This window comes from Oncorhynchus masou, chromosome 15 (genome assembly GCF_036934945.1).
Source record: "Oncorhynchus masou masou isolate Uvic2021 chromosome 15, UVic_Omas_1.1, whole genome shotgun sequence".
NCBI lineage: Eukaryota > Metazoa > Chordata > Actinopteri > Salmoniformes > Salmonidae > Oncorhynchus > Oncorhynchus masou.
The window spans coordinates 61,437,423-61,449,972 of NC_088226.1; the positions used below are offsets into that span (position 1 = coordinate 61,437,423).

Genomic DNA, 12,550 nt, shown 5'->3' on the forward strand with positions numbered 1-12,550 from the left:
AACAAGTAATGTACCAGTCAGAACAGACTGCATGTAGGGAGGCAGAGCAAAAATCTTTAACACAAATATATATTTTTTGCCATCAATTGATTACTGCACTTCAAAATGGTTTTAAGCTGTCCACATAGGATAACCCTTTTTGTTTCCAGGTAGAACCATTTCTGTTTCCAGACAGAACCCTTTTAGTTTCCATGTAGAACCCTCTGTGGTAAGGGTTCTACATGGAACTCAAAAGGGTTCTACCTGGACCCAAAAAGGGTTCTTCAAAGGGTTATCATATGGGGACAGTAGAATAATCCCTTTAAGGTTCAAGATAGCATTTTTTTGTGAGTGTTGCTTTTAAAAGCTTTGCATTGCTATTTCTTCTTGCAGTGTAGAATGAACTCACAGAGCTACGGAAGATGTTGGCCTCTGACAGCTTCCTCCAATCTGTCTTGCCCTTCTGGATGCGGAAGACGAGCAGGCCAATGACGACCATAGAGATGACCAGTAACACAGCCAGGCTAGCACCCAGGGCAGCCATGTCCCCAGGACCATACCCACCTGGGGCCCCAAGAACCCCTTCTGCGGGTCCAAGGTCAAACACAATGTTTAAAACATGCCGCCCCTCACAGAAATAAATACAACACAAGAATGGACATTGGCATCCAGCTAATATGTCTACAGGACAGCCATCTTGGTCGGGGAAAACGTTCTTTCTAGAGACTAATCAAATATGGTAAAATATTGTATAATATTGTATATATGCATCTCTATAGCCCACTCCCCCCTAAAACACTTACAAAAGGTGAATTAGGGAAGGGGTTCAACAATAACCACAGGAATGTCCAAAGAAATACCTCTAACATTATGTGTGAGTATAATTTCAGCAAGCTTGGGTAAGCGCAGGTTTGCAACCTTCAGACATTGGTTTTACAATCAGTGAATGGATTTTGGGAGGTGTTGACAAGCCAAGCGAAAGGACTGTGTGTGACCTTGTGTAAGAAGCATAGGCAGCAGCAATAGGCATTATCAGTGAGGTTGTGTTTGGTCTCCTGAGAGAAAAAGAAGGGTGGTTAGGGGATACCTACATGAAAAAATACTATAGTATACTATGGTATAAATACTGTAGTATTGCTATATTTATATACTATAGTATTCACTGTAGTAATTACTGTAGTGTTTTTGCAGACATGATTGTAGTATACTGTAATAATTACTTTAGTGTTCTTGAGGACATTTTTGGAGTTTTTACTACAGCAATTTTTTATTTGATTATCTTTGACATAGAAGTGGGGGCTTTCTCCTTGAGGAAACCTACTGGACAAATACAAAAAGAACAATTTTCCATTACCTGTAGGTAGGAAGGACTGGAGGAGTCTGAACGGATAGTTCAGAGCTTCTGCTCTTTTCTATAACCTGTAGGTAGGTAGGAGGACTGGAGCCTGATTGGATAGTTCAGAGATTCTAGTCTTTTCTATCCATGTCATTTCATGGGATGAGAGGGGGAGGCAAGACAGTCAGAGGGCAAGGAGGGAGGATGTGTTTAACTCAAGGCTTGTTATTAAGGGTGCATTGCGTGGGTAGAGGGGAGTTTATTAGGTACACCAATTTAGTTCTGGGTCAGACCCACCTTTGCCTCCAGAACAGCTTGAAATGGAATCGTTACTCAATTGGTATCAAGGGACCTAACGTGTGCCAGGAAAATGTTCCTCACACCATTACACCACCGCCACCAGCCTGTACCGTTGACACCAGGCAGGGTGGGGCCGTGGACTCATGCTTCTTACGTTAAATCCTGACTATCAAAATAAAATAAAATAGCATTTTCTTTGTCACATGCGCCGAATACCTTACCATGAAATGCTTACTTACTGAATAACTGAATGCCTCGATGCCTGTCTGCCATGTGACTCGCTGTCTGTAGGAGTGAACCATTTTAATGAACGGGGAGGTGTACCTACTAAACTGACCACTGAATGCATATCATTTTGCAAAAAAAACATTTGAATTAATATCTAAATTCAAACATTTTCTATTGTATTTATATATTTCTTTATTTTTGTTAATAAAGGAAAGAAGAGTGCCAACTAGATGAGTTAAAAGTAGTTTGTGGGAGAAGAGTTAAAATAGTAGCAAAGTTTAGAAAGGTAAAAGTGTAAAGAACTGTTTGGAGATGCCAATAGTAGTGTTATGTTTAGTAAGTGGGAGGGGAGCGGGAGGATCCGAACCCAGGTAAGGGTTGGGGATAGGGCACATGTTAATCAGGGTTATGTTGTGTTTATAAGTGAGGTATGTTGATGTTGTGTGGAATGTGAGGTTGAGTTTATATCAGTCTGACATCTGGAGCATGATGGACAGAGGTGTTTCAGTGTAACCTATAAGGAACACAATATGTGGTCTATACTTGGCATGTAGGTTACTCACTCATGGGTAGCACAAATTGGGATATGGTGGATAGGAATGGGTGCGGTGTATGCAATTTAAATGCTGTAGTATTACTATAGTTAAAAACGATAGTGTTTTAGCAGACTCTGTAGTGTTTTTGCATTATTTACTTCACTTTAGTACTAGTGTTTAAATGTGGATAATACTGTAGCATTTACTATCGTATTCTCCAATATACTACTAAATTATAAAGTAAGCGCTACACAATCAAGGGGGATACTACAGTGTGTAGTATAATATTCTACAGTATACTACAAGATTCTAAAGTAAAGTACTAGACATGATCGAGGGATACTACAGTGTGGAGTATAGTATTCCACAGTATACTATCATTTACTACAGTTTACTAGAGAATTCTATAGTAAATACTATAATATTCTATAGTAAACTATAGTATTTTTCCATGTGTGTACCTGTTGTGGATTTGATGGCGGCATGGGTGGCAGTAGCCATGTCAGTGGTGGCCATGTCAGTGGTGGCCATGTCAGTGGTGGCCATGTCAGTGGTGGCCATGTCAGTGGTGGTTGGGGCCATGGTTGTAATCCCTGGGAGGAGAGCAGTGTCAGCAGCTGTTCAGCATGGACCCCCTCCCCATCTCTGTCCCTCCATAGCATGGAGAATGACATAGGGCGTGCAATAGCATGTGATTTGAGTGAAATTAATGGAGAGCAGGGAGGGTAATGGGCAACCAGTGTTATTTATAACTATGTAAGTGTATTAGCTACATTAATGGGTTTTACCTGGCATGACCTCCACCTTGAGAGATGCTGTAGTTGATTCTGCATTGGATGAGTCGATGGCATGCAACTGAGCAAACAATCAAAAAGTTAAACATTGAAAGTCTAAGTACAAGATAGTTTTTTCTAACGTCTTACTCAAACACCTTCAGTTGACTTTACTCTAGTTTATTTGTAGGTTGTTGTTTTGGCTTAAAGGGAACAGAACACACTCACATTCATGGAAACAGTGCCTGGCATAACGTTTTTAGTCATGAGGATGAAGCCTTGCGGGGTAATGGAGAATTCAGTGCTTCCCTGAACCTCATATCTCACATCAGGGTTGATGCCCTGTAGAGAAGGATTGGTTAGCCATAATGTTAGATAGGGGTACCATGAAATAAGGTCCCTGAAATGGGAAATGTAAGCTAATTAAAGATCATATTTAGAGTTAGTGTGATCAATATCAATATCATCTGTAGCATATTTGAGGTCTCTATAAAAATAAAATATCTCCAATAAATATCGAAGTTACACATTAATTGCAACCTTTCGTCTGAGATCTGTACTTTACATGTGCAATATGTTTTCACTGCTACTGACACAAGGGAATAGACCCATAGACCTCACATCAGCATAGTCTGTGTCCTTGGCCTGGACCTTGAGTGGCCTGTTGGAGGCTTTGCTCTCCAGAACCATGCTGTCTACTCCCGCGTCTGCAGAGATGAAGCCCTCATACTCCATCTTCTCAAACTGCGGCGGGTTCACACTCTTTTTCACAACAACGATAGTGACCGTTGTGGTCGCGAACTGGTCGCCATTGGGTGTCTGTAAAGCCTGAGAATAAAAACCGTGTTAACATTTCCTATCAATGATTGTATCTGTGCCGCAAAAAATATCATCCTGTGATGTCAACTGCATAATTATATTAATTGCAATAAGAGGTTATTAACTACACACACTTAGGATAAAACGGTTCCAAAAGGGTTCTGCTTCTGTCCCCATAGGAGAACCCTTTTTGGTTTGAGGTAGAACTATTTTGGGTTCCATGTAGAACCCTCTGTGAAATGGGTTCTACAGGGAATCCAAAAGGGTTCCACCTGGAACCAAAAGGAGTTCTTCAAAAGGTTCTCCTATGGCGACAACCGAAAAACCCTTTTCAATTCTAGATGGCAGCTTTTTTTCTAAGCGTGTATCGACTATATGGTTGGCAGAGGTCTATATGGACATTATGGATTCATTCAGAGAAACTTTTAATTACCAAAACTGTTAAGGTCAGTGGACCCGCTATATCTGCCGCCTTCAACATGGTGATGTCCCCAGTGTTCTGATTGATCTGGAAAATGTCAGACTCAGACCCTTAAAAAGAGAAAAAAAGAAACGTGAGAGCCCTGTTAGTAGAGCTATTTTCATTGGAGAAGAAATGTGTTGTTGGCCAGGCCTATAGGTGAGAGAGTTGCTCTGTGAATTATAGCCGAGTCTGTCAGTATCAATGATTGTGATATTTCTGAGAGTATTTACATGTAAAATGTTGAATATTCATCATGCTTACCGGTTGGAAATCTGTACATTATCGGCATATTTAAGCCTTTGTCACCATCAATGGCATGCACCGGACCTGGCAGCAATGGCAATGCACCAACCTGGGACGTAAATGAGACTTTGCATTACTTACTGTGGCTACTGTCACTACTATTTCAATCCAATAATGTCATGGGCTAAGCTAAACACATAATGATGTCTAGCTGTACTGAGTAGATTGTGAATATTAGTCAGATGTATTATAAGATTATAACAACGTTGTTGTTTTTGAGTGGAGAGGATGGTGGACGCACCTCTTGCTCTGTTAAGTTGACTGTTCCTGTATATCCAGAGCTGAGGCAGATTTTGGACATGTCAACTATGGTTTCTGTGCAGGGCTGAAACCATGGTGGACGGTTGTCAATGTCCAAGATGTTGACATGGATAGTGGTTGTGGCAGTGAATGAAGGTGGTGTGGATGAGGGGGTATCCTAAAAAAAACACAACAAAAGGACTCGGTGAAGATCTAAAGCTTGGATGCCGTCAAATAGATGATGGTTTCAACCAATACAGTTTATTATTCCACGGCCCCAAACAATCAATCACTTTCATGACAAGAACTATAAAAACAGAACAAGCACTCACCTGAGCAGATAATATAAGTGTCACACTTGTCACTGTGTCATAGTCAAGAACATGTTGCACCAGTATATTTGGGCTGTTTTCTTGCAGTCTAAAACCCTCCTGTGAGAATTTAAAAGGACGTTATGTTATTTTTCGATAAGTTATGTATGACTGGGAGGAGCATTTTCTTTTAGTATTCGCTCTCATATTTAGACAGGATGAGGAGGCAGACTTACTGTATCTGGCACTAGGCTGTAATAGAGTCGATCCTTATCTGCATCTGTTGCTTCAATTGCACCGACACTTTTGCCTACAGGTGACAACTGGTCCAAAGAAAATAACACATACAGTATTTATTTCTGTCACAAGTAGTTTTTTAAATATGTTTTATATATATAATAGAGTTAATGGAATCAGACATTCTACCATGAAACCTTAACAGGATTCTAGAAATATGGTAAAGTACTCATGGCTAGTATACCAACTGCTAAACTGTTTATCTGCTTAACTGTTTATCTTAACTGTTTGACTGACTAGCTAAAAACGTGATCTAACTTCCCTATGACTGATAATGAAGTACACTAACCGAGAAAGAAATATGCACTCACCTCATCGACATTGAGAGTGTACTGGCTTTCTGCAAATACTGGTGGGTTGTCATTCACATTCTCAATAAGTACCACTACTATTAGAGTGAGCTGGAATGAAGATCACTTTTGAATTACTGCATGCCATATGTTATAAATCTAACAATATTTAAGGGTTTTACCTCAAAAAAGGTCACAGTAGCTTTGAATATATCTTTGATAAGTAATTTTGCTCTAAAGGAGTGTTGTCCCTTGAGCACTACAGGTATACTGTATAATAGAATTCAAGTGCTATTTGCACGTGAAAATGTCATGGAATGCAGTTTGGAATATTTCTCCATTTACACTTTGATAGTAAACTAAATGTACAGTGTACAGTCTATATGTCTATTCCATAAAATTACCATACACAAGTGTGTAGCCAAAACCCCCAGTTATGACTGAATGAATCTCAAATCCAAATGATTTGTATTAGAATGTCAATCAATGTATTATGGACATTACTTTTTATTGTAATTACTTTTCTAAATAATGTATTTATTGGTCCAGCTTGCCCATAGGGTAGCCACTCCCATAACATATCGATCATTAAAAGTATAAGAAAGTGCACTTACAAATTGGTCACCTTTTTTACAAAGAAGGTCAATGGTGAAAGACGTTTTAGTCTGTGAAATAAACAAAATTACACCAACTTCTCATCTGCATTATACAATTGACTATATTCATAATCAACTGCAAGAAAAGGGCTAATTAATGTGGAAAAGGCACCAGCAGAGCCAAGGGAATTAAGTGTACCCAACAACACATGTGCCTTTCGTAGCTTAATCTAGATCCAAGATGAAAACCTATTCATGCTAAAAAAGTGATAACATACCTCATAGTCCAAAACTTTTACCGCTGTAAGATCATTGCCATTCAGACCAAAAGAGTCTGCAGGATTACTGACAATAGTTAGGGTCACTCCTTCTTCTGTGGTGATTGTGGTCACAACAGCACCAACAGCATTGTTCTCTCGAATAGTGGGAGGCGTTGCCCCAGGCATGGAGCATACTGCAATGGAAGAGAGAAAAGACGTATAAAATAAAATAATTGTCTGTTTTCAATGAAAGTATCATTCAAGCAAAATGTGTTTGAACTCTATGGATATTATCCCACAGGGCACACCTTGTCATTTAAACATGGAGAATTGGGTCATTTGGTAGATACAGTACGTTGATGAATGAGATTCCAACCTATTTTCTCTAACTCAAAAAGACAGTCAGAAGTTTGTTGACTTCTCAATGTGTTATCACAGCACTTTCAACCATTTAAAAGCACAACAAAGTTCAAATGGTAGTACAATGTCAGATCTTTGGTATTCATTAAACAATTTAATGTGTTACATTAAAGTACATACTTTAAGTGATCAATGCTGTTTGAGATTCTGTGCAAATTATTACAGCAATTGTGAAGATTTCCACAGACCTGCAACCCTGAACAAGCATGCTTTCTATGATTACATAGGAAGACATGTATACTTACATTAGGGTAACCTCAACATGTGGCCATGGATGTGTTACTCATTTTAAGGTTGAATAAATATTGTTACATTCGTTTTCAAGATATCCTTAACATTAGGCTATTTACTGCCTAACAAAGGTAATATTGAATTGTGTTTGGTTGACAACGCAACCAAAAATCAACATTTAAAGGAGATTTATCTACTGCTTGGATAGTTAGATCTGGGCCACTAGCTTAATCATATTATTTTATGTATTTAACTTATATTAGGTTGAGATGGAGACATAAATCCAACATTTGTTAACCTGTAGAAAAGTTAAAAGGCTATTTAATGTATTGCAAAAATCCTGAATCCAAGATGGCGTAGCAGTCAGACATCTTTTGTCCTCGTCTTGTCCTGTCCCGTGTATATATCCCTTTATATCTTTTTCTTTGCATATCTTTTTTATATTTTTTTTCTAAACCTCAACTTCAAAACACTCTCCTGCAACCCGCCTCACCCAATGTGGTGCGGATCTGTTTTTATCTAAAGTATTATTCACCTCGAATCCGAAATCCCCCAACAGAAGCTAGCCAGCTCACTAGCTACTAGTCAGCTAACCACTGCTAGCGGTCATCAGCTAACCACTGCTAGCAGTCATCAGCTAACCTTTAGCTCGGAAAGCTCTCGCCAGTTTGTACAACGTGACTCAAACCAGAGCATACCGGACCTATTTTCTCTCCATATCCCCGGAATCCTACCGCAAGCTCTGAACATTTCCACCTGGATCATCGCAGCTAGCTAGCTGCTATCTGAGTGACTACTGACTAACGTTGGTCCCGGAACAAGAACCAATTAGCCTGGAGCTAGCCAATGCTAGGCCCTTTCTCCCGGCTAGCTAAAGAGGCCCATCAGCCACTAGTGGGCCACAATACCCGGACACCTTCTACTGCCGGTACGGGGCACGGAACCCTGCCGATCCTTCACGACTGGACTATGATGTAATATGCTCGAGGGGGTACTCATCTAGCCTCTCCATCGCGTCGTCCCCTGAATGCCCATCCGCTAGCCACGGCCCTCTGGCTGTCTAGAGCATATTGGACTGTTAGCTGTATAGATCCATCGGCCAACTTCTTGGGCCATTATACCTATTTTGCCAATTGGACTTGGACCCCTCTGCTACTCGGAACCCTACTAATCCATCACGACTGGTCTATCAACGTCACCGCACATGGAGGCTAAAAAAGACTTCCCGCCGTCAAGACGTCCCTCTAAGGCCCTTCTGCTAGCTTGCTAGCCCCGGTCTGCTAGCTTGCTAGCCCCGGCCTGCTAGCTGTCTGAATCGCCGTGTCTCTAGCCAGCCCAACCACTCACTGGACCCCTATTGATCACCCGGCTACGCATGCCTTTCCTTAATATCAATATGCCTTGTCCATTACTGTCCTGGTTATTGATTATTGCGTTATTTCCCTGTAGAGCCTCTAGCCTTGCTCAATATGCCTGAACCTACCATTTAGTTCCACCTCCCACATTTGCGGTGCCATCACCTGGTTTAAACATCTCTAGAGACAATATCTCTCTCATCATTACTCAATGCCTAGGTTTACCTCCAATGTACTCACATCCTACCATACATCTATCTGTACATTATGCCTTGAATCTACTCTCTCATGCCCAGAAACCTGCTCCTTTATTAACTCTCTGCTCTGAACGCACTAGACGACCAGTCCTGATAGCCTTTAGCCGTACCCTCATCCTACTCCTCCTCTGTTCCTCTGGTGATGTAGAGGTTAATCCAGGCCTTGCAGTGCCTAGCTCCACTCCTACTCACCAGGTGCTCTCATTTGTTGACTTCTGTAACCGTAAAAGCCTTGGTTTCATGCATGTTAACATTAGAAGCCTCCTCCCTAAGTTTGTTTTATTCACTGCATTAGCACACTCTGCCAACCCGGATGTACTAGCCGTGTCTGAATCCTGGCTTAGGAAGTCCACCAAACACTCTGAAATCTCCATCCCTAACTAGAACATTTTCCGACAAGATAGAACTGCCAAAGGGGGCGGTGTTGCAATCTACTGCAGAGAAAGCCTGCCGAGTTCTGTCTTACTATCCAGGAATGTGCACAAACAATTCAAACTTCTACTTTTAAAAATCCATCTTTCCAGAAACAAGTCTCTCACTGTTGCCGCTTGCTATAGACCACCCACTGCCCCCAGCTGTGCCCTAGACACCATATATGAATTGATTGCACCCCATCTATCTTCAGAGCTTGTGCTGCTAGGTGACCTAAACTGTGACATGCTTAACACCCCGGCCATCCTACAATCTAAGCTTGATGCCCTCAATCTCACACAAATTATCAATGAACCCACCAGGTACAACCGCTAATCCGTAAACACAGGCACCCTCATAGATATCATAATAACCAACTCGCCCACCAAATACACCTCTGCTGTTTTCAACCAAGATCTCAACGATCACTGCCTCATTGCCTGCATCCGTAATGGGTCTGCGGTCAAACAACCACCCCTCATCACTGTCAAACGCTCCCTAAAACACTTCGACCTGGCCCGGGTATCCTGGAAGGATATTGACCTCATCCTGTCAGTAGAGGATGCCTGGTTATTCTTTAAAAGTGCATTCCTCACCATCTTAAACACGCATTAGCATCGAATAGCCCCCGTGATATGCAACTTTTCAGGGAAGTTAGGAACAAATATACACAGACAGTTAGGAAAGCTAAGGCTAGCTTTTCAAGCAGAAATCTGCATCCTGTAGCACAAACTCAAAAAAGTTCTGGGACACTGTAAAGTCCATGGAGAAAAAGAGCACCTCCTCCCAGCTGCCCACTGCAGCTGGGAAACACTGTCACCACCGATAAATCCACTATAAATCCACTATAATAGACCCTTTCTTGGGCCTTCCTCTGACATCACCTGGTATAGAGGTCCTGGATGGCAGGGAGCTCGGTCCCTCTGTTGAGTCTAGCCTTTGGAATGACTTTGATAGCAACAGTGAATCTATTAAGTTAAGATTTCTCAACAATCATTCTCATGATACCACTTTGGTTGTAGTCAGTGTAATATCAACTACAGTGGATATTACATTGAATATCAGATGTTGTTTCAAATGTACAAATTCAACATATTTTATACAAGGTTTGTCAATGTTGAAAATTCGTTACCCTCAAAACAACAGTTTACGTTGATAAATTTTTTCAAATCCAATGTATTTCCCACGTAGATTCCACGTCACTATAAGCTGGCAAATGACGTTGAAACAACCAGTTTGTGCCAAGTGGATAGCTTTACGGTTTGTGTAATTAAATGTCAAGAAAATACAGGTAATACATATATAGCCTTAGTTTCATTGGTGATTAAAGGACTGAGAAAATGCTATATTTTATTTGGGACAAATTCCAACTCCAGAATTAGAATTCCAAATTCGAAGTGTAAAAAAGTCATTGGACAACCAATCTGAAACATATTTCAAAAGCTGCAGACCCTGAAGCTGTGTCCCTGTCAATGTCCAATAATAATTTCAGTTCAGAAATACTTACTCTGTTGCGCTTCAGTTGATCTGTGAAGCAAAAACACAAGCAGAAAGCTCAACAAGGTCCTCAAAGGAAAGTGTGGATATTTCTTCTCCATTGCCCTGTTCAATTGTCCGATCGATTCTCATGAAATAAGGTAGGAATAGCAGGGCTTTGGTACCAACTTGTACTTGTCTGCATAAAGCAGTGATTATATGGCCTGAGGAGAGAGGACTGACTTTAGTCTCCACCTTTGTGACTATAAGGCTTATCTGCTGCTTTATGATCAGAGGAGAGGAGCATGTCTCTGGTGGACTTTCCCCCCTCATAAAGATACACATCTGTTGTGGAGAAATCATACAATAATAAGAGCCACTCCTACATGAAAGCGGATCTGTTTTTAAGGTTGAGATGAGATCTATTTGTCTGATCATTATATGAGAAATAGCACATTATCTGTTTTGAGGGCAGCATGGGGGAAAGGGATGGACCTTTTTGTCCTATAAGCTATAGTGTCCAGAGAATAGAACACAACTGTTGTAAAGTATAGTGAATAACCTGTAAGAAGAAATCATGTGAGGCATGATGACCTCCCTACACTTGGAGGATTAAGCCCATATAAAAATGATTTGATATATTTGTCATATTTTCTAATATGGAACTACTTGTCCACCGGGTCTGAATGACAATGAAAACAGGAATGTGTGGTGGCCTTTGGTCAGTAGCAACAAACTTCATGACTGTATGCTGTAAATGTACAACAACCATCCACATGAGGACAACAAGTATCAGGAGTTACAAAGGCCTATATTACTGACTATCCAAATATCAATGTTACCTACTGCAGACACTACTTTAATGATTTGGAAAGAATTAGATCCATATGAATCAATAAATGTATTTAAGACTTGGGCCAAACACTGTAAGGCAGAATTCAAAACGACATCAACAGGGGCAGGCAAACGACAGGTGAAGGCAGGCAGGGGTCGATAATCCAGAGTAGTGGAAAAGGTACAGAACGGCAGGCAGACTCAGGCAGAGTGGTCAAGCAGGCGGGCTCAGAGTCAGGACAGGCAAAGGTCAAAACCAGGAGGACAAGGAAAAATAGAGACTGGGGAAAACCAGGAGCTGAGAAAACCGCTGGTTGACTTGAACAAACAAGACGAACTGGCACAGACTGACTGAAAACACAGGTATAAAGACCCAGGGGATAAGTGGGGAAGATCTGCAACACCTGGAGGGGAGTGGAGGCAAGCACAAGGACAGGTGAAACATATCAGGGCATGACATTAATAAGGAAATGATTAGGAGAAGATTGTTTCATCGTTTCGATGAGAGATGCTGGAGGACCTTTGAATGGGTGGAACACAAGGGCATGTACTATAGGATATAACCTAGTTTCATCTGTGACTACACCACAAGAATATTGAACTCCACCCACCAAGTGCAACTGTCATACTATGATGATTTTCATGATTTGTTTTTATGTACTTTTATGTAGCTATGTAGGCCAGGTGTGTGGGCTGACTCTGACCAGATAGTGGCAAAAAGAAACCCAGTATGCCTATACCAGCGGTGGTCAGTGCTGTTTAAGATGAGGAAGGACAATTTGTTTTCTTCTCAAGAGCAGGGCCTTTTTTCTATTACAGCATTTTGGATGTCATT

At 41.0% G+C, this 12,550-nt stretch overlaps 1 protein-coding gene and 1 non-coding gene across 3 annotated transcripts in view; both read right to left on the reverse strand.

Annotated features, from left to right (window-relative positions):
• Nucleotides 1-11,156, reverse strand: part of cdhr5b (cadherin-related family member 5b) — a 16,975-nt gene extending 5,819 nt beyond the window's left edge. Inside the window, exons 1-14 of one of the 2 annotated variants that reach the window (XM_064989927.1) lie at nucleotides 10,913-11,156; nucleotides 6,750-6,925; nucleotides 6,490-6,540; nucleotides 5,897-5,986; nucleotides 5,525-5,611; nucleotides 5,310-5,408; nucleotides 4,979-5,155; nucleotides 4,696-4,786; nucleotides 4,405-4,502; nucleotides 3,774-3,980; nucleotides 3,381-3,494; nucleotides 3,168-3,234; nucleotides 2,841-2,972; nucleotides 389-564 (exon numbers count right to left, since the gene is read on the reverse strand). In XM_064989927.1, coding sequence (XP_064845999.1) covers nucleotides 389-564; nucleotides 2,841-2,972; nucleotides 3,168-3,234; nucleotides 3,381-3,494; nucleotides 3,774-3,980; nucleotides 4,405-4,502; nucleotides 4,696-4,786; nucleotides 4,979-5,155; nucleotides 5,310-5,408; nucleotides 5,525-5,611; nucleotides 5,897-5,986; nucleotides 6,490-6,540; nucleotides 6,750-6,925; nucleotides 10,913-11,003 — 1,656 coding nt within the window. In that variant the 5' untranslated portion in view covers nucleotides 11,004-11,156. The remainder of the gene's footprint in view (nucleotides 1-388; nucleotides 565-2,840; nucleotides 2,973-3,167; nucleotides 3,235-3,380; nucleotides 3,495-3,773; nucleotides 3,981-4,404; nucleotides 4,503-4,695; nucleotides 4,787-4,978; nucleotides 5,156-5,309; nucleotides 5,409-5,524; nucleotides 5,612-5,896; nucleotides 5,987-6,489; nucleotides 6,541-6,749; nucleotides 6,926-10,912) is intronic. The other variant, XM_064989928.1, reaches the window with a different exon arrangement.
• On the reverse strand, nucleotides 1,274-1,327 carry LOC135556966 (U7 small nuclear RNA). Its single transcript, XR_010458096.1, has one exon. It is a non-coding gene; the product is annotated as a U7 small nuclear RNA (small nuclear RNA).
• Nucleotides 11,157-12,550: the final 1,394 nt, after the last annotated feature.